The sequence below is a fragment of the Meleagris gallopavo genome, chromosome 1, assembly GCF_905368555.1.
Source record: "Meleagris gallopavo chromosome 1, MGAL_WU_HG_1.1, whole genome shotgun sequence".
NCBI classification, from domain to species: domain Eukaryota; kingdom Metazoa; phylum Chordata; class Aves; order Galliformes; family Phasianidae; genus Meleagris; species Meleagris gallopavo.
In genome coordinates, this window is record NC_139404.1 from 190,517,068 (window position 1) to 190,544,329 (window position 27,262).

The 27,262-nt window shown below is 43.8% G+C and overlaps 2 protein-coding genes across 3 annotated transcripts in view; both read left to right on the top strand.

The window, feature by feature from the left end:
- Positions 1–307: 307 nt before the first annotated feature.
- Positions 308–4,647, top strand: KCTD14 (potassium channel tetramerization domain containing 14). The gene is made up of 2 exons (XM_003203560.5): positions 308–516; positions 2,822–4,647. Exons 1-2 carry the CDS (start codon positions 457–459, stop codon positions 3,491–3,493), a joined length of 732 nt encoding a protein of 243 aa, XP_003203608.1. The 5' UTR covers positions 308–456; the 3' UTR covers positions 3,494–4,647.
- A 1,097-nt stretch (positions 4,648–5,744) lies between these two features.
- Positions 5,745–27,262, top strand: part of INTS4 (integrator complex subunit 4) — a 33,621-nt gene continuing 12,103 nt past the window's right edge. Inside the window, exons 1-15 of one of the 2 annotated variants that reach the window (XM_010706156.4) lie at positions 5,745–5,897; positions 7,087–7,281; positions 10,320–10,437; positions 11,018–11,124; positions 11,642–11,827; positions 13,320–13,370; positions 14,468–14,556; positions 14,820–14,940; positions 15,394–15,465; positions 16,073–16,247; positions 18,409–18,614; positions 20,551–20,693; positions 22,509–22,624; positions 25,215–25,348; positions 26,004–26,161. In XM_010706156.4, coding sequence (XP_010704458.1) covers positions 5,844–5,897; positions 7,087–7,281; positions 10,320–10,437; positions 11,018–11,124; positions 11,642–11,827; positions 13,320–13,370; positions 14,468–14,556; positions 14,820–14,940; positions 15,394–15,465; positions 16,073–16,247; positions 18,409–18,614; positions 20,551–20,693; positions 22,509–22,624; positions 25,215–25,348; positions 26,004–26,161 — 1,925 coding nt within the window. In that variant the 5' untranslated portion in view covers positions 5,745–5,843. Of the gene's footprint in view, positions 5,937–7,086; positions 7,282–10,319; positions 10,438–11,017; positions 11,125–11,641; positions 11,828–13,319; positions 13,371–14,467; positions 14,557–14,819; positions 14,941–15,393; positions 15,466–16,072; positions 16,248–18,408; positions 18,615–20,550; positions 20,694–22,508; positions 22,625–25,214; positions 25,349–26,003; positions 26,162–27,262 lie in introns of both variants that reach the window. The other variant, XM_010706157.4, reaches the window with a different exon arrangement.

The following is a 27,262-nucleotide window of genomic DNA, read 5'->3' on the forward strand; positions in this document are numbered from 1 at the left end:
TCATCCCCCAGCCTGTATTGGTGCATGCAATTATTCCTCCCTAGGTGTAAGACCCTACACTTGCTTTTGTTGAACCTCATCCGGTTTCTTACTGCCCAGCTCTTCAGCCTGTCCAGGTCTCGCTGAATGGCAGCACAAGGTTTTAATCCAACTCAGGCAGAGGTTGTGGGCTTCCTCAGGAAAGCTGGGCCTCCTTTGGAAGGGCTGATTCAGCTCTCAGACATCTGCAGGTGAGTGAGTGATGGCAGCCAGCCCAAATCCGCCCTGCTGCTTGCTGATTGCAAGAAAACTAACGAGCAAACAGTTCCGCTTCCGTGCTGCTCCCTCCCCTCTGGCCACACCTGCAGCCTACGCTGTACTTGGGGCAATCTCGGGTTTGAGGAGCAGCAGCTAGGCAAGAGCCTGACCCACTGAAGGAGAATCTGCTGAAAGAGGACTGGAACACAACGAGGAGAGATGAGCATTTCCTTGGAGCACAAGCCCATCGGGAAACAGGTCACTGGCAGCCTGCATACGGTGAGTACAGTGCAGGTTTGGGGGTATGGCCCCTTCTTCTGGGATCAGAGCATCCCCTTTAGGTTAGTTACAGCGCTTCTTTTTGCCTATCTGATACTTTGAAGGCACAGGGGCATGCCAGATGTGTGAGCAAGGCAGGAATTCTAGGTGAAAAACTGTTTGACTCCAACCTGTTTGCACCAGCCTGGTTAAAGCAAGGAAATGTCCCTTGGAGGAACACAAAGTTACAGCAAACAACCTCACTGGTTATTTTTCTCCTTTGCAGACTATGAAATTAATTTGATGTTAACTTTAATTTGCCAGATCCCTAAGTAAAAGCCTGCTGTGTGTTCAGGAGTTTTTCAGTGGTCTCCAATGATGAGTAATTTGCTCTGTGTTTAAGATGTGCAGAATTAGCAGCTGGGAGCAGTGGTTTTTCTAGCTTTAAGGAAAATTAGTGTTAACCACAAGACAAGGGGCCTTTTACTGAGCAGAAATCAGAAATCAGACAACGTTTCACTTTTCCTCCCCTGGATCTATTACTAACTAGTTTGCCTTGACCTTGCATCTTAAAAAAAGAGGCTCAAAAGCATGAGACCCTCCTGACAAACGATGCCTGACAGGGGAAGCTGTTGTTATCACTTGGACTAATGGCAGATTTTCTAACTGATAGGCTTTGCTGCAGAAGCAGCTTTGGGCCATGCTCTTTAGTGGGTAGAGATCACTAGATACTGTCAGACAGAATAGTTTTATGTTCTCTTGGTCCTGGTGCAAATAATTGCCCTGGAGATGAAACCACCTACATCAGAGCAAAGCAATATTCCAGCTGGGTCTTTGTCCTGAATCTCCTGTTGTGTCCTGGCTTCCCTACATTGTGAACTCATTGCTGCTAAACCTTATAGCTTGCTGTCATTTAAAAGACATAATCTCCCTCTACTATGAGTTGTCTGTTCCTGTCCCCTTATTTTGCTAGCTCTGGTGCTAGTTAAATCCTCTGTGAGCCACTTCAGCTTGCTAAAATGAAGGAGAAGCAGAGCTGGCACAAAGTAAGAAGCAGGGACAAGGAAAGACAGGGGAGAGGGCAACAGGAGCTTCCCCTTTGTCCTGGTGTAACAGTGAGATCAGCTCTTGTCATCTTGTCCTGTGGGTACGTACCCATAGGGCACCACGGGTTGGATCCAGCTAAGCTCTTAGGTACACGCTAAAGCATGTGACTGGTAGCACTGAAGCAGATCACTGTGTGATCAGATCCAAGAAAGAACAGGTGAGCTCCTGGAGAAAAGGGTTGTTTATTGACTCAAGCCTTCCCAGTGGCAGGTGCGGTCCTAGCCAGGCATATGACTTGCATTACTGGACTGGCAGAGTGAGGGAAAAGAACTGCCTCATTTCTTCCTTCTCCTCCTGCTCTCCCAAGTGCTACAAAAATGCAAAGATGGCTGTTAAAATACTGAACTAAGTCAGGAATATCATCAGAAGTGACTCCAGATTCAGCTCTCTGGGCATTCAGGCCTTTTATGTTTCAAATAGCAGTGGCATTAATGCACAGTGAAATAAAATAAACAGAGATAAAAATCCAAACGTTAATCTTAGTTCTTAAATCCAGATCATTTGCACAAAGTATTTTGCCCTGTCCCTGCAGGTGTTCAAGGCCAGGCTAGATGGGATCCTGAGCAACGTGATCTAGTGCTTGATCTAGTGATCAGCAACCCTGCCTGCAACAGAAGGAGCTGGTACAAGATGATCTTTGAGGTCCTTTCCAGCCTAAGCCATTCTATGATTCTATAATTCTATTATTTTCTTCAAATGCACAATTAAACAGATATTGCACTCCATCTCAGATACCAGCAAAATGACCCTTTCCTAAGTCCTAAAGGTGTGGTGAAGATGAATCCATTCAAAAATATCCATGCTTCTGCTGATCTGGATATGAGGGCCAAATATAAATATCCTGCATCTGCTTTTAGCAATACATGGTGTGGATGTTCTCACCTGTCCTCCATGGGAGGGTGGATAGGCGCTGGAATGGGCTGCCCAGGGAGGTGGTAGAGTCACCGACCCTGGTGGTGTTCAAGGAACATTTAGATGTTGTGTTGAGGGACGTGATTTAGTGAGAACTATTGGTCATTGGTGGATGGTTGGACTGGATGATCTTGTAGGTCTTTTCCAACCTTGGTGATACTATGATTCTATAAGTCATCCTGCTTTTTACACTGCCATGAGAGCTCCCAGATGCAATTGTATTTTTTCCTTGATGCTTCCATGTTGGCAGCCTCCAATGTCTTACATGGTCTTACATGTGGTTTTTGTCCCCTTGTGAAATCTATAGTTGCCACCAATCGTGGAGCTGAATGTCGGTGGGGAGATGTACACAACGACACTGAGCACCTTGAAGAAACACCCTGGTTCCAAGCTGGCAGAGATGTTCACCAGCCAGCACAAACTCAGGACAGACTCAAAAGGGAGGATCTTCATTGACAGGCCGGGGACCTACTTCAAATACATTTTGGAATATCTGCGCAGTAACCAGGTGCCCACCCAGTGCATCCAGGATGTCTACAAAGAGGCTTTGTTCTATGACATCGAACCCTTAATCAAGCAGCTGGAGGACTCCCCTCAGATTTTTGGGGAACGTGTGGCAAGGAAGCAGTTTCTGGCCCGTGTGCCCAACTACAGGGAGAACATTGAGCTGATGATCCGCATCGCACGGGCTGAAGCGGTTGCGTCCCGCTACTCCAATGTCATCATATGTGTTGTCAAAACGGAGGAAGATGTGGCCAGGTGTCAGGATGCCTTGAACAGCTTGGACATGGATAAAAAATCCGTGGTGAAATTTGGCCCCTGGAAGGCAGCTCCAAGTATTTATGATCTACTGGACTGCATTCAAATGGACGTGAAAGACAAAGGGTACAAAATCTCCTTACATGCTCACGTCGCTGAAAAAGGGTTTCGCTTCAAATCACAGGATTTCTTCCACGTAATCCAGTTCACATGGTGGTAGCAAACTGCCTTTCTTGATGGAGAGTGGAAGAAACCAGTTATCAAAACAAATGAACTTGGGCTGTGAAGACAAAGCCTTGGACTACTGCAGGGACAGGAAGAAACGTGTGGGCCCGTAAAAGTCTCTTCTTTGGTTGTTTGACAAATTAAAGAACATTTGAGAGCCGCTGTTTTGTTGGGCATTAAGAGTTAACTGTACAATTTCCAAGGTATGTGTTTTGAAATGGGAGCCAGACCTGAAGTTGAGCAAACTGCACTCAACCTAAAAGAAATGAATATGCCAAATTCTTACGGGCAAAGAAAATTGGTCTCTCACTAGAAACAGTAATAAATTACTACCTCAGAGTCCAGACTTGCTAGTAGGGTTAGGAGCCATACGTGGACGTTTCTCGTACTCTGCCTTATTTTGAGTCATAAATACAGAACCCATTCACCCAAATCTGCTGTTCTCAGAGCCTTCTCCTCACTGAGTATTTCTCATACTGTACCGAGTGCAGCAGTCTGGTCAACACATTTATTCTAGGTAAAGACAGACAGTGGTCTGTCTATAAAGCACACAGACTAACCTTTGAATGCTAGCTCACATTTGCAATGTTGAAAAAAAAAAAAAAAAAAAACTTTGAAAAGCATCAGATTTTGAAGTATTGTTGAGAGAAAAGAGAGGAATACATAAAATCTTTCTTCTGATTAATGCTTCACTGTTTCTCATGTATTGCCAGGCATGACCTTCTCTGATGAAAAAAATCACATATGCACCATTTCAAGTGGAATCTGTGAAAGCTGTGTAAATACTTGCTCAACTTAGGTTTGGATCTTTAATGATCTTATGATCTTATTATTATCTCTTTTACGGGCCCCTTCCAACTGGGGATATTCTATGATTCTACAGTTTTATGAAGAAGACGTAAAAATCACTGATGAGATGTAACCTAAAAAAACATACTTCTCTCTCATGTCACCCTATTTCAGTCTTTCGTCTTGTGCCATTCACTGTTATCACAACACTATTTTTAAATGTATAAGTTTAGGGAAACCCCCTTGTGATTTGACTGGAAGCAAATGCTACTGAAGTGAAAGCCTGGGGCCCCAGAGGCTATTCTTAACATAATATGAGTTGGTTCCTACACTGTGTTTAAAAAATCTGAGTATTCCAAAGTTGGTATTTTGTTTGTTTGTCTTGTATTTTTTTACTGAAGATGGTCATTAAGATGATTTTAATAACTCTGGGATGTTCAAAAGTCATCACAGTTAATTTTATTATGGAGGTATTTCCTCTACAATGCTCTCAAATGGTCTGATCTTTGGGTGGTGATGTGTGGAGCCAGGAGTTGAACTCAATGATCCTTATGGGTCCCTTCCAGCTCGGAGTATTCTATGTTTCTATGATTTTTTAGCTGATACCGGTGACACTGATAGACAAGTTGGAAAGTTTTCTACTCCAATCCCTTCACAGATCACTATGTCCCTAAGATGTCCACATGCAGCTATCCCTGGCTATGTTACATGCTGTATTCCTAACTTCCTCTAGACAGATACCTGTCATAGGGGCTCTTTGGTGCTGCTGCCCCTTTCTCCTCTCCTTGAAGGAGACACACTTGAAGGCTGCATTGTGTGTTTGGCTATGTCCAATACAAAGCTTGCCTTTAATGTCCCAGAGGCATGCAAGGTCAGGCTGGATGGGGCTCTGAGTAACTTGGTGGAGCTGTAGGTGTCCCTGTTCATTGCAGGGGAGTTGGAGCAGATGATCTTTCGAGGAGCTGAGAGTGTATGAGGGGTCACTGCTGCTGGAGGTGCTTGGGTGGGATGTGGCACTGAGGGATGTGGTCAGTGGGCTTGGGGATCCTAGAGGTTTTTTCTATCTTTAGTGGTTCTATGACACAATAAGAATTTTGTTGCAACTGAGAAGAGGAGGAATGGCTCTTCTTTGTGTGTCCGTGTGGTTTTGCGTTATCTTTTAATGGGCCTGGGAAAAACCCAGGGGAAACACCAGCAGTTCTCACAAATAATAATAAATAATAAATCCGCAGCTGAGCAGACTCGCTGGGGTATGTGTGATGGCATCCCCCTTCGGAGCTGCTGACACTCGGCTTCGTACGGCGGGTATTGATGAGGAAAACCAAGCCCGAGCGCACCCGCTGGGTGACGACATCAACCCCGAGGCGGAGCAGGCCGCAGCCGCCATCTTGAACGCAGCGCGCGTTCCCATGGCAACAGGAGGCCTCCCAGCCCAGACCTCCTGACCATAGAGAGGAACCTCCAGCTGGGAAGAGAGTACTCTCTGTTCGTAACGTCACGAGAGGGCGACTCTATGGTTTGGCGGCGGGGGGAGGGGCGCGTACGGCGGCCGCGACATGGCGGCACACCTGAAGAAGCGGGTGTACGAGGAGTTCACCAAGGTGGTCCAGGTGAGCGAGGAGGGCTCCGAGCTCTGTAGGGTGACCTCGGTGAGTGTGGGAAGGGCGGTGGTAGCAGCCTGGGGCCTAACTAGGGGTGGCTTCCTAGAAAAGGGGAGCGTTGGGGCTGCCTCAGGTTTGGGGCGGGTTACTGCAGGCCCTCGGGGAGATGTGGGGGGGATGTGGTGGCCTCAGCTCGGGGAGGGAGAGAACAGCAATTCTTTTAGGGCTGGAAGGTGTAGGAGAAGGGATTGAAAAGGGCAGAGCAACTTGAGGAGATGTAATGCTCACTTGAGGGTGGGAGCTGCCCCAGTGGGCTAGGAAACTTAGGCTTGCAGAGAAGGATGTGGGGGTCCTGATGGATGAAAAACAGAATGTGAGCCAGCAGTGAGCCCTTGCAGCTTGGAAAGCAAATGGTATCCTGGGCTCCATCAGGAGAAGGGTGGCCAGCAGGGACAAGGAGGTGATTGTCTCTCAATACTCTGCCCTTGTGAGGCCCTATCTGGAGTACTGTGTCCAGGTCTGGGGCCGCCAGTACAAAGAAGACAGGGAGCTGTTGGAGAGGATCCAGAGGAGAGTCACAAAGATGATCAGGGGACTGGAGCACCTCCCCTACAAAGACAGAAGACAGGATGAGGGAGCTGGGCTTGTTTAGCCTGGAGAAAAGAAAGCTGTGGGGTGACCTCATTGCAGCCTTCCATGACCTAAAGGGAGCCTACAAACAGGAGGGAAGTCAACTCTTTGAAAGAGTAGATAACCACAGGACAAGAGGAAATGGTTTTAAGTTGAGGGAGGGAAGATTTAGGTTGGATGTCAGGGGGAAGTTCTTTAGAGAGAGAGTGGTGAGGTGCTGGAACAGCTGCCCAGAGAGGTTGTGGATGCCCCATCCATCCCTGGAGGTGTTCCAGGCCAGGTTGGATGGGGTCCTGGGCAGCCTGGTGTAGTATTAGATATGGAGGTTGGCAGCCTTGCAGGGAGGTTGGGGCTTGATGATCCTTGAGGTCCTTTCTAACCCAGGCCATTTAATGATTCTATGAAATGTGCTTCCAGGATAGATACTGTTCTGTGACAGGCAAGGGAAAAGGCAGTGTCTGCGGTGGGGTGCAGGAACTCCCTCAGGCTGCCTTTGTAGGAAGCAGTTTGCTCTGGGAAGGATTTGCATGGTGTTTCTGAATCGTGTTGCTCTGTCTCTGGCCCACAGCAGCAGCATGAGGACCTCTCTGCTAAGAAACTGCGGCTGACCAAGCCCAGCAAGTCAGCAGCGCTCCATGTCGACCTGTGTAAAGCCACCTCGCCTGCAGATGCCTTGCAGTACCTGCTGCAGTTTGCCAGGAAGCCTGTGGAAGTGGAGAGCGTGGAAGGGGTTGTCCGAATCCTGCTGGAGCATTATTATAAGGTAATGAAGCTGGGAGCCTAAGATCTGTCAAAAACCCCATTCTGACCTTGTTGTCTTGCGATGGGGTTGGAGGTAGGATGGGAAGCTGCTGTTTCCTATGTTGCTATCTCAGTTGCCAACAGTGCTGCATGAGGACAGTGAGTGGTGGTTGTCCTCACCGGTGTGGTTACAGCTCATGTCACTTGGTTTTAGCAGTTTCAGAACTCGGTGACAGGGAAGCGAGCCAGGAGGTAATGGCCTCAGGTTGCACCAGGGGACATTCAGATTGCATATTAGGAAAAATCCCCAAAAGTGTGCTTATATAATGGCACAGATTGCCCAGAAAGGTGGTGGAATCACTGTCCTTGGAGGTGTTCAAGAACCATGGAGATGTGGCACTGAGGGACGTGGTCAGTGGGCATGATGGGATGGGTTGGGGTTGGTGATCTTAGTGGTCTTTTCCAACCTTAATGATTCTATGATTCCTGCAGGTGATCTGCATGATTAGTTTGCATCAGCTTAACAAGGAGCAGATGGCATGACAAGAAGTTTTCCAAGTAAACCAGTTGTAAAAAGCTGGCTCAACTTTATCTAAATCCTGCTTAATTTCCTTTCAGAGTGCGGAAATTTCTTAGCTATAGCTTACAATGCAGACCACTTCTAAATGACATTGCTGAAAAACAGAAGTGGTAAATTTTTGTTCTTCAACCAACAAAAAATTCTGAACAACAAGATAAATAAAAGAATAGATGCTTTATGCTGTCCAGATATTGACCCTTCACTTGATATCTTTGTTAGCAACAATCAAATTTGAGTTATGTGCTGTTTCTTGTAAATGTCCTTCTGCTATTCTTTCTTCTCAACTGAATCTTCTCTACTTTCATGGAATCGTAGAACGGTGTGGGTTGGAAGGGACTTCAAGGATCATCAAGCTCCAACCCCCCTGCAGCATCCAAGGCCACCAACCACCATATCTAATACTACACCAGGCTGCCCAGGACCCCATCCAACCTGGCCTTGAACACCTCCAGGGATGGACGGGGCATCCACAACCTCTCTGGGCAGCTGTTCCAGCACCTCACCACTCTCTCTGTAAAGAACTTCCCGCTGACATCCAACCTAAATCTTCCCTCCCTCAACTTAAAACCATTTCCTCTTGTCCTGTGGTTATCTACCCTTTCAAAGAGTTGACTCTCCTCCTGTTTGTAGGCTCCCCTTAGGTACCAAAAGGCTTTGAATTGATGCTAGAACTGTAAGGATTTTGTCAGTCTCTGTACTGTATTTGTTTTTGGAGTGTGACTGACTTTTGTTGTTGTTGTTCCTTCATTCCTTTACAATGATAGGCAAATAGGACAGTTTGGGAACTGCCCTCTGAAATGCATCAGAAAAATAATCTGCCACTTCCTTTTGCCCTACACTTTTCTGACAGTTTGCTGACAGTTGAATCATTGTCTCTGGGCAGGTGGCACAGAATGAGCTGGTTGTTGCTGGCAGAAATGGTGTGCCATCAGACAGTGCCTAAATAGATCCCAGAGGGCTCTTTCCAACTGTTGAGGGTTGTTGGGTTGAGGGGTTAGAGATGCAGTGACTTAGGGGCCTGCTGCTGCTCTTGGAGACAACGATCTGAACTGTAAACTGAAAGGAAAAGTTTCTCCAATTTCCTGCACACAAACCATCAAAAGAGAAAACATCTGCTGTGGTGGGACACTGCTCAGAAATTGGTAATGCAGATGTTATTCAAACAGAATTTATTTAGAAATGCCTTTACAAGAGTCCTTCTTGAAATTGTTGGGTTTAGTATTTGTGTAGAGGGTTATCCTATTATTAGTAATGTGTATGAATTCCAAGTGTGTTATAATGCTGAAATCTGTGCATTCTAACACTAATGGAAGTTGTCCAGCGAGAGTAACTGCTGTTCAAGCACAGCCCTGGAAAGGGAAAATGCTTCTTGGCTCAGTTTAGAAAGAGATTACTTACAAGGATATTGTTGCTGTTGGAAGCCTAACGCTGAAGTCTCTCCTAAAACGCTGTTGAAAGGTGTCATTGCTGTGATAAAAGAGGTGCAGAATTGCAGTGCTGAATACTGAGTTGCATTGGAGAAGCTGAGTGTAAAATCCAGACTCCTTTGTGTCCTTCTATCTTATGTTGGATATCCTTGGCAATGTGGAGGTAGAAGAGGGCTCCCAATTAGGACTAGAAGTGCTGCGTGCACAGGTCTGTAGAATACTCATATTTACAGCCCTTTGAAATACATGAATTCTTAAAGAATTTTAAATAAATGATAATTTGTGAATCTTATTTATGTAATTACCACCTGTGACAGCATTTAGAGATGTATCCAGCTAACATGTGCTCCTATTTATTTTTTTTACCTTGCTGCCTTGGGTTTGTTTGCTTTATATCTTTCTAGCAGGATTCCTCCTTGCTGTGAAGTGAAACTTTTTCTCTAGGCTACGGACCCCAACACTTAGCTGAAATCCAAAGACATCAGTGTCAGTTCATCTTCTAAAATCCTCCCATTTGTTCATTAAAACTTAAAAAATATGAACATTAACAGTGAGTTTTTCAGAATCCTGAAACCCTGATTATTTAAACTTTTATTTTCAAACAGTAATGAGTAGTTACTCAGAAATTAGGGGTAAAAGAGTTAATTTGTAGTGTACTGGAAGCTGCAAGAGGAACATTTTGGTGTGATTAGCTTACTACAAGGTGTGCATAGAGGAGGAAGTAACCTTATGGCAAAGTTTGGTCCCTTGTGCTGAAATGTAAGTGGATCCTGCCTCCCTGCAGAGTGTTTTGCTCTCCCAACTGAAAAATGAGAGGATCATAGAATCATAGAATGGCCTGGGTTGAAAAGGACCACAAAGATCATCCAGTTTCAACCCCCTGCTACGTGCAGGGTCACCAACCAGCAGCCCAGGCTGCCCAGAGCCACATCCAGCCTGGCCTTGAATGCCTGCAGGGATGGGGCATCCACAACCTCCTTGGGCAACCTGTTCCAGTGCCTCACCACCCTCTGGGTGAAAAACTTCCTCCTAATATCTGTTGTTTCCTTCCAGGAGAATGATGCTTCTGTAAGACTGAAGATTGCTTCTTTGCTGGGTTTGTTATCGAAGACTCCAGGATTTTCCCCAGACTGCATTATGGATGATGCCATTAACACACTTCAGAATGAGAGTAAGTTGAGTTTTTTCAGATGCCTTTCAGGCCTTGCTTGAAGTGGAATCTTGTTAGAAGCAGTGCTTTTCCTTAGTGTACTGCAAAGCAGCTCATCAGAAGCATTAGTGTAGTAACATTGGTTTTCTAATAGACAGTGAAGTACAGATGATTCTGTTTGTGCCTTCATTGAAGTCCATTTTTATTTTCTATGTTATATTCACTGCTTGTACGTTCTTGATGGAGTTTAATTTTATTTTAGTATCGCTTAGTGAGAGGTGAGTCATAGAATCATAGAATGGCTTGGGTTGGAAGGGACATCAGAGATCATCAAGCTCCAACCCCCCTGCCACAGTCAGATCTACCAGCCTCCAGATCTGGTACTAAACCAGGCTGCCCTAAACCAGGGTGCCATCCAACCTGGTCTGGTACCAAGGTGATTGGTGGCTGTAGTATGTTATCTGCAAGGAGAAGCCAAGGAAACTGGGCTTCTTTTCTCCTCTGAAGGAGAAGGCTCCAGGAGGACCTTCCAACCAGAATGATTCTGTGGTTCTGAAGCTCAGCAAAGAGGTGCGTAACCTTTCCTTGTTTTGTTTTGCAGAGTCTCACCAAGTCCTTGCTCAGCTGTTGGACACCCTGCTGGTGATTGGCACAAAGCTCACAGAGAACCCATCTGTCAGGATGAGGCTGGTAGAGGTAGCTTGCAAGGTAAGGCTGCCTCCCTGAGGACATAAATACTGCTGAAGGGCAAAGCTCTGCTCTTCCATGCTGAATTTGGATTCAGTCTGTTTTGGGAGAGAGCTCAAGGTACTAAATTTTAAATGAGAGCAACTTGAAATCGAATGTGTTGTGAGCACAGCGACGGATGCACTTAACAAGTCTGTAAACAGCACTGGATTCACTGCTCTCTCAGTTACTGCCTCTTGCTTCATATGCTTTTGTAAGCATGTCTGCTTTTTGTAGCTGTTATTTAGAAACACTATTCCCTGTTAAGTTATTGATAGAAAGCATTAAAGTAATGTTAAGCAAACGTATTTATAATCTGTTTAAATATTCATCTCTGCCAGAGGAAAGAATACGTTGTCAGTATTTACTTAATCTTTTTCTACTGAAATATTAACATTTCATAATTGCTGGGATTTTTACTCTGACTGTTTTGAAGAGAGAAAAGAACAATTAAAAAAAAAAAAAACAATTAGATCTTTTCTTCTCTTGTGTCCCATAGCATCTGACAGATTCTTCCCATGGTGTAAGAAATAAGTGTCTTCAATTAATTGGCTGTCTTGGACCGGTGGAAAAAGGTGTTGCAAAAGAAGCTGAAAGCCAGGCTGCCAAAGATGTCCAGAAGATAATAGGAGATCATTTTAATGACCAGGACCCTCGTGTTAGGACAGCAGCTATAAAAGCCATGGTAAGGAGTGCTGGTGTGATGGAAGAAATTGGGGTTTGATAAGAAGGCTGGTAAGGATGTGCAAATTAATCCAGAGAGGTTTGGACTAGAGCTAGTCCATATGTTAAACTAGTGCCAGTTTAACATATCAAAATTACTTAGAAAAATAAGGTAAGTTATGAATAGAAGAACTTTATGAAATCTCAGAGTGATTCATAATGATATGTTAAGGTATGGTTAGGTTGCAGTTGGACTTGATGATCTTCAGGGTCTTTTCCAACCTGAGCAATTGTGTGATTCAATGAAATCTGCTTCTACTGTAGCTGAAGAAGCTCTTTAATTTGGGATATTGTGGTATTATTGTAGGTAAGCTCCTTTAGTGAGAAATCTGTATTTCCTGATTCAGGATTGGTTGCCCCAATAAGAAGCCCCTATTACTTCAGCATTTAATAGAAGACTTATTGTGACAGGAAATCTTGTATGTTTAAATCTAAAAACTTGTGTGTAGTTTTTTGGGTTTTTTTTTTTTTAAGCAATGTTTTGGTTACTGATTTTCATGTGGGATTCAGCAAATTCAGAACTTTTTAGCTTTGCAGCAATAGAAGCATAGACAGTGCATTAAAAACTTTGCTCAGTGTGAGTTCCTGTGACTGTATGGGGATATAGCACTTTCTCTGCTACCCTTAAAGTTTATAAAGTTACCCCATCTAACCTGATGGTGATCAAAGGTATTTGAATTAATACCATTAAACTGTGAAGAGGGAAACAAGATGCATTAGAGAGAATCAGACTGCATGTGAATCTGTCTGGGATCTCTCTCTGCTGGAGGCTACACTCATACTTCATTCTATTTTGTTGCTTTCTTTTTTTCATAGAACTTCTTACACCTGCCATGGCTCCTGCAGTGATATTGAATCAAATCCATAGCAAGATTTATGACCTTCAATTTAATAGTTCCAATACAATGTCAGCTGTTTTGCTTTAGTTTGGAGCTTGGAACCATCCTGAATGAATTCAGGGTCCCTAACTGTTCCTAGGGTTTTTAATCACAATTTTCCTTGCTACTGTGTTGTTTGTTTATGTTAGGAGTGTTCAGTAGGGCAGGTTTTGCTGTTCCTCTGGCTGTGAAAATGCACTGGCAGTGCTGCTTTTGGGTCCATGTTTCAGGGAGTGGTTGAAACTGGCCAGTGCTGAAAAATTGCTTGAAGGCTGAGAGAATGAGTGTTCATACAAACTGTATTTTCCTAAGCAATCAAAGTATAAGTGGCTGTGAAGTTTAAAAAGATTATACTGAAGTCAAGGTTTTCTTTAAGATAACAGCCAAGATTGAGAAACAGCTGAATTACAATAACATAAATATATAACATAAATAACATAAATACAATAATAATAAGTTGAGAAATGCAAGCAACTAATTTTATGCAAAGCAGGAAAAACAGTGATGAAAACCATCGTTTGATTTCTTGTTTGATTGTTGTTTCTTTCTTTTGTTGTTCTTGTTTTCCCCCTGTAGCTTCAGCTTCACGAGAGAGGATTGAAACTGCAGCAGGCCATTTATGGTCAGGTAAAACCTCATTTTTGTTTCTGTTTATTTTGTATTGGTTTGCATACTTTGCTTTTCAGGGTTCTGGGAGGTTGTGCTTCGAGAGGTGGAAGTCTGAGCAGACTTATGCGTGTTGTGTGCATTCTTTACAGTGCCATATGGCAATAAATAAAAATAAGCTTTACAACTTGAAGTGCACTAATGTGCATGCTGTGACTGAAATCAATTGTTTAGTGGGGGGAGATAAGCATAGGAGGAGCAAGGCATTGCATAATTCTTACTATCATCTTGCCATCTCAGTGTTCAATCCTTGTACATTGGAGGGTATTACAGGAGAGGGAATGGCCTCAAGTTGTGCCAGGGGAGCTTCAGGTTGGGTATTAGGAGAAATCTTTTCTCTGAAGGAGTAATCTGGCACTGGCACAGGCTGCCCAGAGAGGTGGTGGAGTCACTGTCCCTGGAGGCGTTCAAGAACTGTGTGGATGTGGCACTGAGGAATGTGGTTGGTGGACATGGTGGGAGTGGGGTTGGACTTAGTGATCTTGAAGGTCGTTTCCAACCTTAATGATTCTATGGTTCTGTGGCTGTTTGTTACAGAATCATGGAGTGGTGTAGGCTGGAAGGAAACTTAAGAGACCATCATCTCTTTGCATCCCCTGTCATGGACCAGAACATATTTTGCTAATCATGTTGCTCAAAGCCTCATCCAGCCTGGCCTTGAACATTGCCCAGGGATGGGGCATCCCCAGCTTCTTTGGGCCAGTGCCTCACACCCTCACAGTGAAGAATTTCTTCCTTGTATCTAATCTAAATCTCTGCTCTTTTAGTTTAAATCCATCACCCTTTGTCCTGGCAAAAAGGTTGCAAGCTGCAGGCTTTATCAGATTACTCTTAAGAAATGCTCATGCTTTGTGTTTCCTGCAGAGTACAGGCACTTTTGGAGCCGTACCTCATGTGATTAACAGTCTTCATTAGGACTACTCTACCTGATCAAACTTGGAAATGCTTGTTAGTAGAAGGGAGGATTTAATTCGTTCTTATTTATAATCTGAACTGATAGATGGTAAGGATCATAAATCAGTGGAAACTGATTGTATTGGCTGCAAATCTTCTTTCAGGCTTGCAAGCTGTTGGCAGACGATTATGAACAAGTGCGCAGTGCTGCAGTTCAGCTAATTTGGGTCCTCAGTCAACTGTACCCTGAAAGGTATGTGCTGTACACAAAGTGATTCAAAATAGTGCCACAGCAATATCTTAATCCTGGGTGTTTTGTGCCAGGAAGTGTCAGGAGAAGCAGTTAGAAGAATGATGTGTATCAACTGCTGAGTTGACACTAGATGAGAATGCATTCATTCGATTGAAGTTTTTGTTCCTGATGTTTACTGTGTGTTGATAGGAATTCAGCATAGCTATTAGTTTTATGCCATGCTGGATGAAACCAGCAAACTGACTGACTTTTCTGTCTGCTAGCATTGTCCCCATTCCTTCTTCTAATGAAGAGATTCGGTTGGTTGATGATGCATTTGGAAAAATTTGTCACATGGTTAGTGACGGTTCCTGGGTTGTGAGAGTACAAGCTGCTAAATTATTGGTAAGTCTCATCCTTCTCTGAGAGGCTCACGTTACACTACTTACTATTTGAAATGGGAAGGAATTTAGAAACTGCTCAAATAAATTCATATCAGAATTCTAAGCAGGAGAAAAACTGAGTGTGAGGTGTTGGCTTTGTTTCTCTCGGCTGAACTCTGCAATGATTCCCTCCTTGAGATTGGAGGGTTGATATCCAGTAAAAGCAAGTACTTGGAATGACTGCCCCCCAGCACGTTTAAACAGTGAACCCAGGAAAGGCTGTATTAGTAGATTCAGTGAGAAAATAAGCTATTCTCATAATCCTCAGCAGACTCTGATGTAGAGTTTGAGTGTTGAGCACCATGTAAAGCTATTAGAAAGGACAAATATTATCAGGCTCTGAATTGGGATATATCCAGAAATTGTGTGGAGTAATCCTCTTACTTCCTTTTGTTGTATTTCTTTTTTCCTTTAGGGTTCTATGCAACAAGTGAGCTCCCATTTCTTAGAGCAGACCCTTGACAAGAAGCTCATGTCAGATCTGCGGGTACGTAAACTCTTAATGCTTGAGTTTGTTTTGACTGTGTGTAGAGTACTCAAATCACACAACAGGTGTGGAAATGCAGAGTCTGTTTGCTTAGCGTGTCCTTGCCTCAGGGCTGCAGAGAGTTAATTGATGATGACAGGTTTTCTGTTAGATTAAAGTCAGCGAAGCAATTGCCAGTTTTAGATTTCATTAACTGAGCTGTGTAATAAAGAGCTTGAGGCTATTCAGGTTCTGTGGATGAGAGGTAAATGTTTGCGTCCCTCTGACGGCCATTTGGCTCTAAGCTTTATTGGGTACAGAAAGTTGGCATCCTGGTTTTGGCAGCAAACTTATTGCAGCATCCTGCAAGAGCTGTCTGGTAGTCATAGACATCTTGGGAGCAGTGAGTAGCTGGAAAATGGGACTCTTGAGCAAAAAGCTTTTCAGTAAAACTCCTTCCTGAAGCAACTTTTCGAAGGTATTACATTCAGTTTTTCTGGCCTACAAAACAGTAAGGAAGCAAGAGCTTCCAGCTATGCCTGTTTTCAAATCCAGAAAACCATTTGCTATTCTGTTCAGTCACCTTTAATGTTTCCCATGGCTGTAACTGAGAAATGTATTTGGGCAGAGGAAGCGCACGGCACACGAGCGAGCCAAGGAGCTCTACAGCTCTGGGGAGTTCTCAAGTGGCAGAAAATGGGGAGATGATGCTCCCAAAGAAGAAATCGATACAGGCGCTGTGAACCTGATTGAATCAGGAGCTTGTGGAGCCTTTGTTCATGGTCTGGAAGATGAAATGTATGGTAAGTGTTAATGCAGTGACTAAATTGCTTGGGATGTATGGAGGAGCTTTTTGTCTGTTTGGGGGTTAGGAGGTTAGAACCTTTGTGTTGGGAGGCACACCAGTGTCCTTCAGAATGTTTCAGAATGCAATGAACACAAGTTTTCTTACAAATTCCAATCTAAGTTTGTGCCTAGCCAACTAATGCCCATTTCTTCCTAGCTAGTGGTACTTTTGGATTAAGTAGTTGTTGCTTCTCATCAGGTCTGGCTTTCCTAATGAAGTAATAGACAAGTTCCATCTCACAGGGGGCTGCATAGGCCAAGCTCCTCTTGGTCTCTGCTGTTGGGCAGTTGGAAGGTGTTATACTTAAAAATTAGTGACTGGATTCATGTGTCTTCAGATACATAGATTTCAGGTGAGGGCTTGTTTACATCATCTGTCATGTTATTGTAATTCTGTTTCTTGAATGGAATTGCCTACATTTCACCATCACGTTTACCTGCTCTGTGGTGCTGTTGCACTGGGTCTCATGGACTTGCTGTGATGGACGTGGAGGCCTTTGTCTCATTCATTCCAGCAGATTATATCTGGCCTGTTCTTTTAAATAGAGGAAATTATGAGTGTCAAATTGGAACACAAGCATTCTTCAGCTTCTGAGCATGGCTTCAGCACTGACTGTGCTGATGATCTCAGGAATGTCTTTGTTCAGCCTTTTCTAGCCCAACTTTCCTGTGGGTAGGTTTGCGAAAGCTATCGAGAGCCATGAAAAGGTGCAGCTCTGAATGTCGTTCCTGAATTCAATTTTAAACCTTGCTGGAAGGATGGAAGTAAATAGGTTAGCAGAAAAACACCATAACAAAAATATCTCTGTAAACTGTGGTGTAAAAGTTGATTTATTATTCTGTGACTCCTGCAAATTAAGGCATGTTTTCCCAATAGCTGAACTCTCCCTGAAGCTCGAGCACGCAGCCTTGTTTTTTTCTGACAGTGTGGCTCAATCCATTGTCTGTGAAACATTCTCCAGTTTGATTATTGGGGAATGTCAGTAAAATGGGCAGATGTGGAAAATAACCAGATCTCTGAAGAGTGTATATATGTCTCCATGGTGGTATTTTAAATACTGCTGAGCTGTATTCTTCCTTATCCACAGCACTGCTTCGTTTCTTCAATTCCATCCTGTAACTTAAATCTAAATGAATGTGTCAGCTCATGAATGCAATATTGGCAAATGTTTTCTTGGGGTTTTTTTCTTCTCTAATGCCTCTAACACCACCGTGGTCTTAATGACCATGGAGACTCAGCGTTGTGACACGGGCTTTGTTCTGTGGAAGTGGAAGGCTCGCTGTGTTTGCATTTCTCTGCCTAATCAGAATCATCAGGAATCAAAATGTTCTTTAAGAACAATAGGCCTAAACGTTACACGCAAGTTTAAATGAACGTTTTCAAGATGAGTTAATTTGAATGAAAAGTAGAAGTATGTTTTAAACAGTGTTTGCAAGACATCTAATTAATCTTCCCTTTTATGATCCCAGCGCATGAATGTTATGGAAGCTAGAGGGAATGGCTGTGGGGGGAAGAATCTTCATGCAAGTCTGTTATATTTGGGTCTTCTTTCAATTCCTACTATGTTTTACAGCAGAAATATTCTCTGGACACCTCTGTTTATTTTTGCTTGAATTATGAGTCGTTTTGGTAATTGGGTGACACCTTTTTCCTTTCTTGTGAGGAAGTCAGGAAGCAGGGAAAGCTCATTCTGTGTGCTGATGGCACACTGGTACTCTCAGGCTTTTCAGCAATTCACAAAGTGCTACGTGGCTACTTAAAAATGCAGTGAATGCTCTTAGCAATTAAAATGTCTGGAAGAATGAAGAGAGCAGTTTAATTATCTAAATTAGCTTGCTTAAGGTACCACAGTTATGGCTATGCTTGCAAAACATGCCATGAAATGCATAATATTTATTAGCTGGATGTGGCTCTGGGCAGCCTGGTCTGGTGCTTGGCAGCCCTGCACATAGCAGGGGGTTGAAACAAGATGATCATCGTGGTCCTTTTCAACCCAGGCCATTCTGTGATTCTGTGAGCTCCTGTCCTTAGCCCAATGCTCCAGTACTACAGGCCTGGTTGTTGGTGGCACGTCCTCTTAAACAGCACTAATGACTGATTTCCCCCTCTCCTAATAGAGGTGCGGATTGCTGCAGTGGAGGCCCTCTGCATGCTGGCTCAGTCCTCACCTTCTTTTGCGGAAAAATGCCTGGATTTTTTGGTGGACATGTTTAATGATGAAATTGAGGAGGTGAGGTTGCAGTCAATACACACGATGAGAAAAATTTCCAACAATATCACGCTGCGGGAGGACCAGCTGGATACTGTGTTAGCTGTTCTGGAGGTAAGGCCTTCCCAAGGGGGGGAAAACATTACATTCTTGCTTTTTCTTTCTTTTTTTTTAAATAAATGATATTCAGATTAGAGGCTCGCTGTCCTTGGTAACTGCTGGTACATCACGTGTATTTTCTTCTGTCTCATTTTCTGGTCCATCTTTATGATGTTTCATGTTGAATACAACTTAATTTTCTTTGTTCTATCACTTCAATTATACCTTTTGTTCACCAAACAGAGCCAGGACACAGGTCTGAGATCTCTCTCTACTCTTCCAGCCCTTGACTTCTAGCACACTCCTTGGAATAGTTTTGACCTTTCCTGGCCATCACTGTCTCAGCCAGTTCTCAGCTGCACATGGTAGACAAATCTCTGCTTCTTTGGGGCGGTCTCTCAGCCTTGGATGATGCTGAAAATGCATTCTGTGTGTCTGTTTACCCACTGTTTGCTTGACCCTATTTTACAATGACATCCTTCAGTTGTGCTCCAGGATAAAGCAAACTAAGGCCAGGTTGGATGGGGCCTTGGGCACCCTGGTCTAGTAATAGATATGGAGGTTGGCAGCCCTGCCTGCAGCAGAGGAGTTAGAGCTTGATGATCCCTTCCAACTCAAGCCTTTCTGTGGTTCTACAATAATCTGCTTATCAGTCTGTAACAAGTGCTGTACGATACAACCTGAGCTTGAAAACACAGCAGTGAGTGTTAGGTGCCTCTGATATTTGTGCATCTATTTCATATTTGTTCCACATGGGGACCTCTGCATTAAGGTATAAGCATGTAGACTAGTTACACTGGTGTTCCTTTTTATGCTTTTGTTATGATTTGTCGTCTATATTACGATAGCTGAAATATGAGAATTATCACATTTTCATTGTGCTTGGTTCAGGAAGGTGCTTGCTTACTTGCTTTCTGTTTCAGCAGTAAAATCCAGCTTTTGACACCAAAATAAAGGATTTAGAAGAACAGCATGAATTTTGGTGTCTGAATTGTTAATAGTGATGGTAACTTTTGTTTTCATTCAACTGCTTTTCCTTTATCTGAATAACTATCAGCTGCTCCTTGCTTTTTTCACCAAGCATTGCATTCTGCATGTCATGGTGTTTTGGTTCTCACTTTCTGTCAATCTGTACACCTCTTTGGCCCTTTGTAGTCTTCTGCCTTGCTCATCTCCATTCTGCCTTCCCAGCAATCCATGCAACATACCTGGATTATTTTATTTCCACAGTCACTGCATCAGCCTTCAGAGTACATAGTCTCATTCAGTGACAGCCTGCCTTGCAGCACCAAAATAAGGACCAGATGAGCTGCGTTCCCCTCCTTTGTTTGTGTATGTTGGCTGTTGTTGAAGAGCCTCTCCAAGGGACTGTTCTTTCTTTTTGTGGAAGACAGTAATGAATGTGCTGTTGATATTTAGCAAATTATGCTTTTAAAAAAATCCTCTATTGAAATGCATCTAGGACTTGTATCCTGTCAAATTTTCACATTCTATCCACCAGTGCCACAAAAATGACAGCAAGGAAGTCTATTGTATTAATTTGGAACTGCAAGGTGGTATTTGGTAGGAGGCAAGTAATGAAGCTGGAGTTCAGCCACGTTGCTTCCAGAAATACAACTTGAAGACTGCGTAAGCTTCTCTCTGCAATATCACTGGCCTAAAGTTCAGTGTAGGTGCAGTGTGACTTCAGAAGTGATGCATTAGGGATCCCATATTGTCATATCAAAGCTGATGACGAGACTCATAGCTTGTGTTACACATTTTTATTCTACACCTATAAACCAATAGTTGGGTCAAGTTCTTTCTATTCTCTTAATGGTCACTGATTCCTCTAGGACAAATTCAGCCAAGAAACAGGATCTGCTGCCTTTAAAGTAAGTATATACCCAGGCTTCTCTCTCTGTGAGCATTCAGAGGTTCTGATCTGAGGGTTTTTGCTCTTATTTTTTAGGATTCTTCAAGGGACATTCGAGAAGCTCTTCACGAACTGTTGTGTTGCACCAATGTCTCAACTAAAGAAGGCATCCATCTTGCACTGGTGGAGCTGCTGAAAAACCTAACCAAGTATCCCACAGACAGAGAATCCATATGGAAGTAAGTGTGATCAATGTCCTCGTGTGTCTGCTTGCTTTTCTGCTTTGTTATAAAATGGGGCATTAATTCTATACAGACTGAAAGGAGCAGTCCTTGAGAGCAGCCCTACTGAGAAGGACTTGGGGGTCCTGATGGATGAAAAACAGAGGGTGAGCCAGCAGTGAGCCCTTGCAGCTTGGAAAGCAAATGGCATCTTGGGCTCCATCAGAAGAGAGGTGGCCAGCAGGGACAGGGAGGTGATTGTCCCCCTCTACTCTGCTCTTATGAGGCTCCATCTGCAGTACTGTATCCAGGTCTGGAGCCTCCAGTACAAGAAAGACAGAGAGCTGTTGGAGATGATCCAGAGGAGAGCCACAAAGATGATCAGGGGACTGGAGCACCTCCCCTATGAGCACAGGCTGAGGGAGCTGGGCTTGTTCAGCCTGGAGAAAAGAAGGCTGTGGGGTGACCTCATTGCAGCCTTCCATGACCTAAAGGGAGACAATAAACAAGAGGGAAATCAGCACTTTGAAAGGGTTGATAACGACAGGACAAGGGGAAATGGTTTTAAGTTGAGGGAGGGAAGATTTAGGTTGGATGTCAGGGGGAAATTCTGTACAGAGAGAGTGGTGAGGTGCTGGAACAGCTGCCCAGAGAGGCTGTGGACGCCCCATCCATCCCTGGAGGTGTTCAAGGCCAGGTTGGATGGGGCCCTGGGCAGCCTGGTCTGGTATTAAATGGGGAGGTTGGTGGCCCTGCCTGTGGCAGGGGGGTTGGAGGTTCATGATCCTTCGGGTCCCTTCCAACCCTGGCCATTCTGTGATTCTGTGATAAGCCAAACACTTAGGTAACAGCACTAAGGTTACTCTGTTAGAATCATAGAATCACAAGGTTGGAAAGGACCTGTAAGATCACCTAGTCCAACCATCCTCCTATTACCATTGCTACCACAAGCCACTAAACCATATCTTTTAGCTCCTCATCCAGACAGTTATTCTGTATGCTTATTATTCTGTAAATACTTGGAATACAAGGTGTGTACATATATTGTACATGTTCCTGACTGACACATAGAGGCACTGTACTGTTCTTGCTTGTCAGTACTGCTGGTGGTCATTCAGAACTGTTGACCATGGAAGGAAAACCTTATTGAAAGCAAAGCATTCTCAGAGTTGCCAGAAAAGGTGCTTTCTACTTTTAGTAGGAAACGTCATTTATTCCACATAACTAGTGTTTTGTGCTCCATGACATGGCAATATTCTCTAGCAGTTGCTTGTACTGATTGTGAAAAGTAGGCAGGGTATTGTGCTCTTGGAGGGATTCTTTTCCTCTGTGAGCAAAAATAATGAACGTTTTGGGGGATTTTTGGTTGTTTAATGGAGGCAACAAAGGAAGCAATGCTTCCACACATATGGTCTGAGATGGAATTCTTGGTTATTATTGGAAGCTCTTTTTTTAGTCTTCTTTTTCTTCTATGTACTCTTACAGTGCTGTTGGAGTTTGGATTTTGGATCTTGTTTTGTTGGCCTTTTGCCTCCTCGCACTTCTAGCTTTTCTGAACAAAAAAAATATATGTGCTTGTTAGTTTTTAGCTTGCAAGTTTTCCTTAGGCTGTGTACCTGCAGGTGTTAACTATCTCGTGGATAGCTTAAGTGAACAGATTTTATCCTGAAGAGGCAGTGTTGCCACGAGTTTGCACATAGACTTGAGCAGTAGGATTCTGGTGCTGATCAACACATCAAAGTTCCACTGTAATACGAAACAATAATGCTTTAAAATGTTGTATTTTGCAGTGTATGTGTTTACTAAGAAATATTTTGATCCATATGTTTACAGGTGTTTAAAGTTCCTGGGGAGCAGGCATCCCACTCTCGTGCTCCCACTGGTCCCGGAGCTGCTGAGCACACACCCGTTCTTTGACACTCCAGAACCAGACATGGATGATCCAGCTTGTATCCTTGTGAAGAAGGCAGCTGATCTGTTCCACAGTCAAACATTTAGTGGTGTTTTCCCACTGGTTGAGTTTGTTAAGCTGTTTCACACTAGCAGAAGTCCTGTAGCTATCTCTTTGCGACTTAGTTTTATTACTCAGCAAGCAATGGACTCAGTGTTAAGAAGAAAGGTTGAGTGAACTGGGCTTGTTTAGCTTGGAGAAAAGAAGGTTCTGGGAAACATCATCGTGGTCTTCCAATATTTGAAGGGAACTTATAAACAGGAGGGGGAACGGCTGTTTTCAAGAGTAGACAGTGATAGGACAGGTGAGAATGGTTTTAAACTGAGACAGGGAGATTTAGGTTAGATATTAGGAGGATGTTTTTCACACAAAGGGTGGTGAAGCATTGGAACAGGTTGCCCAAGGAGGCTGTGGATGACCCAAACCTGGAGGCATTCAAGGCCAGGCTGGATGTGGCTCTGGGCAGCCTGGTCTGGTGGTTGGCGACCCTGCAGATGGCAGAGGGGTTTAAATTGGATGATCATTATGGTCCTTTTCAGCTTAGGCTATTTTATGATCTGGAATCATCTTCATAAATACCAGAGTGGTATAATTAGCTTTTTCATGCTGTGTGAATGATCTGGTTATCAAGCAATTTGTCAAGGTTGAGGCTTTGCAGATGAGTCTGTTGATGGGAAAATTAGCTTGCACTAATTTAGTAGATGCTTTAGCTTTTAAATAACAGTGGTTTTCTGTTTTGTTTGCTTTTTGGTGAAACTTCTCCTACCCGCACTATTGTGCAGTGCATAGAACAGTGCTGTCACTCAGTATAGCAGTGGCTGAATTCCCATAATGCTATAAACTTAGCTGTCTGAAATAAGTCAATCCAAAATCCTTATATTAAATTCAGCACTTCTAGTGCTTCAGAGTGCAAACTGTTATTTTTGTACTGTTACTCTTAACAATGGAAGATGCCTCAGAAATGTGAAATACCATGTTTCTATTGTTCATTCTCCTCACTTTCTTTCTGTGCAGCTGCAGAACGCACTGTTATTTATGGTGCATGCTGAGAGATGTTAGATGGGAACAGCTCGCTTGAACTGCCACACTGCTCCTTGTTTTTCTCTTCATTTGGAGGCCATCAGCTAACAGATCAAATGAATACCTTGTGAGAATTGACAAGGGCTGGGATCAGGTGGAGAGGAAGTTAATCTTTATTCAGATAGCTATGTCATACATTTGTCCTATGAGTTTGGGATTTAAGGAATTTGGGAGGTGAAAAGCTCTAGTTTACCTCAGTGCACCTTAAAATTATAGAGTTGTTGAGGTTGGGAAGATCTCTGAGGTCATCTCGTCCAACCATCAGCCCATCCCCACCTTCCCCCCCTAACTGTTTCCCTTTGGGCCACATCTTTGCAGTTCTTGAACACTTCCAGGGATGGAGACTCCACCACCTCTCTGCTCCAATCTGAAGGATGTTAGTTTAGAAATGTTCTGGAGGTAATTTGCCACCATGTTTTATGGAGAGGTGTTCTGGGAAGCCAGGCTGAGAGCCAGAAATGACAAGGAAGCCTTCAGTGAATGAACTGTTACTTAAAAATGTGGGGGTTTTGGATTCAAAGTGCTCAGCAAATCTTAATCAAATTAGTTGAATGGCTTCAGCTGAAAACCTGGAAGGGATTTGGGGCAAAGGAGAGGAACTGGTTTGGCAAGTTGAAGTCTTTATGCTTGGTAGCCCACAGATACAGAATATATTCAGGAGATGAGAAATGGTGTTCACATCTCTGCTGTGCTTAGGAGTGCATCTGAACCTATTTCTTCTCTGTGCAGGCAAGTGCCCTGACCTGGTCTGCTTTGCATTAGAATCCTTTTACTCCTTTTAGAGACCTTATGTTTTGGGGCACGCTGTTGCAGGTAATGTCCCAGCCTTTGAACTTGTTGACTAAAGCCTTTGGCTACCCTCTGTATTTCTCTCTCTCTCAGACCATGAAAAAGGTTTTCCTATTCCAGAATCTTCGTCCTATGGTGTTTCTTTGGTTCATTGTAATTCTGCTGGCCAGGCTGGACTGGGCTCTGAGCAACCTAATCGAGCTGTAGATATTCCTGTTCACTGCAGGGGAGCTGAACTGGGTGACCTTCAAAGCTCCCTTCTAACTCAGACAATTCTCTGGTTCTATGATGCTTTTCAGGGTGCTGGCATGGGAGGAATTGCAGTGATTTTCAAAAACTCAGAGGGGAAATGCTTAATTTCAAGTGTTTGGGTGCCAAACTGGTAAGCACAGTGTGAGCCTTAGGGAAAGCTCCACCTATTGAGTTGTGCATTTATGATCCTTGGCTCCTATCCTGTGTGTTGCCTCTGAGCCATCCCCTGTTGGCAGTAGCAGCTCTTCTCCAATATGGCCCTGCCTGTAGTGTTTGCACTCTGTACTTCAGCTGCATCTGCTTAGACAGCTGCCTCTTTGGGTTTTGTTCAGCATCCTCCAGCAGTAAAGAACTTACTAAAGAACCATCAGCAAAAAAAGGGTTGTTGAGTTATTGCTATTAGCTTGCCATCCCCAAAGAACTCTTCTGGTCGTTGTTTATTTTTCTTTGACAATCCATTTCAATAGACATTGCTGTTCTGGTTCTGATTTTCAACGCTGCTAAAAGTTGCCCAACAATGCCAGCGCTGTTTTCTGATCACACGTTCAGACATTACGCCTATCTTCGTGACAGCCTCTCTCATCTGGTCCCTCCACTAAGAGTAAGTTGAACCACCAAAGCTTGTGCTTTGTTGGGAGTATTGTTGGTTTCTTCCATGTCTGCCAATGTGCAATAATTTGATTCTGGATTTCTTTTTCCCCTCAGCACTAATGAGTGAGTATTGAAATGTACGTTAAGTAGGGAGAGCCAAATATTAGATTGTTAGAATATGGATTTTGTAGTGTTCATTGCAGGGGAGTTGGATTAGACAGCCTTCAGAGGTCCCTTCCAACTCTTAAGGATTCTATGATTTGACTTAGATCTTACCTAAACAATTTATTAATGGGAGTGGTGCATTCCATGCTCCTTTACAGCATGCTTTTCCTGCATGGAAGTACAGGTGGGACTGAAGGTAGCTGTAAGTCTTAGTGCAGTTCATGAACTTGATTGCATGTGGTTTTCCTCTGATTTCACTGTCTTGTAGCGAATAGGTGAGGAGGATGCTCAAAGGCACACTGACATTTAATCTGAAGATCTCTAGCTACAAGGGGGTTTTAAATAGAGAGTATTAACCAACAAAGCCTTGGAATAAACGTTGAATCTGAGAAATAAAGTCGGAGATCTCAGTTGGTAGCTGTTAAATAACACAGCAGCGTTTTGCAGTGCTGTTACTGATGTTAGACTTGTCTCTTGTGTGCATGTTTGTCTATGCTTAGCTGCCAGGTAGGAAGCTGGTCTCCTCCCCTGTCTCTCCCAGCATTACACCACATGAGGACCCTTCCCAGCAGTTCTTGCACCAGAGCCTGGAGAGGGTGTACAACCTCCAGCACCTCGACCCGCAGGGCATCCAAGAGCTGCTGGAGTTCACCATTCGGTAAGGCTGCTCATCAGAGGAGGAATTAGGATTTGCAGCTTCTCTGAAGTCAATTTTGAGGATCGATGTCATTCTTAATCCTGTCCCTGCACATCTCTCATTTTGGTCAGATTATTTGTAATGTGTGCACACAGGGCTTTATGTTTTGGATGGAGAAGAGGGTTTTTCCCCCCTTGGTCTCCCAGTTTCCAGGTCCCCTGGCCTCTGATTCTGTGGGAGAGAAGCTGCTTTGCTGGGTTCCTTTCATCAGTCCCGCTTGTAAAGAAGTTGGGTATTCTTCATGAGTTAAGAATTCAGAGATTTTCCTGAAATATACAATATTATTGCATGCTGCTGTTGCATACATGAGGGACCTATTCTGCCTTTTCCATTTATCTCAGTTGATTTAGACAAACAAAACACTTGAAAAGGATCATTGCAGGGAGGACGAGAGAGTTGTTTTTGAAAGCCAGAAAAACAGGCTCAGATCCCTTATTTGGAACACGAAATTCCAAAAAGGCTTTTTCCTTTTTTCCCTACATTGCCACCTTTTTTATATGTGTAACTGTAAACTGCTTTCACACCCACCTGCAGTAGAAATCCTGACCGTGAAAACAACATGCTTTATCCTGAGCTGCTTTAGAGCTACGGTGCACAGCCCAGAACATCATCTCAGAGCATCCACTGCACAAAACACTTTTAACAGGTTCTCTCCTGGCAGAGCATCCAGAATCTGATAGGCATAGTGAAACTCTGGGCACCTGAGAGGCTGTGAGTGCCTTTGTTTCTTCACAGCAATCTTGTCTGAGATGGCCATGAGCATAGCTGTGTACTGCACAGGAGAGTGGTGCTTCAAAGCTGGTGTAAATTGTTGTTTCCTGTTAGCATGTTGTGAGGTGTGGGAATTAAGCACCAAGGAGCCTGTCCACACACAGCAGCCAATTGAGCATCTGTTCCTCAGGTTTAAGCTTGTCTTACAGTGGCAGCTATCACAGAATCACAGAACAGCCAGGGTTGGATGGGACCTCATGGATCATGAAGCTCCAACCTCCCTGCCACATGCAGGGCCACCAACCTCCCCATTTAATACTAGACCAGGCTGCCCAGGGCCCCATCCAATCT

What these genes read in the sequence shown, in the direction of transcription:
- KCTD14 (XM_003203560.5), top strand. Translation starts at nt 457, where the DNA reads ATGAGCATTTCCTTGGAGCACAAGCCCATCGGGAAACAGGTCACTGGC. An exon ending in TCACTGGCAGCCTGCATACG is followed by an intron (nt 517 to 2,821) that starts GTGAGTACAGTG and finishes TGAAATCTATAG; the next exon opens with TTGCCACCAATCGTGGAGCT.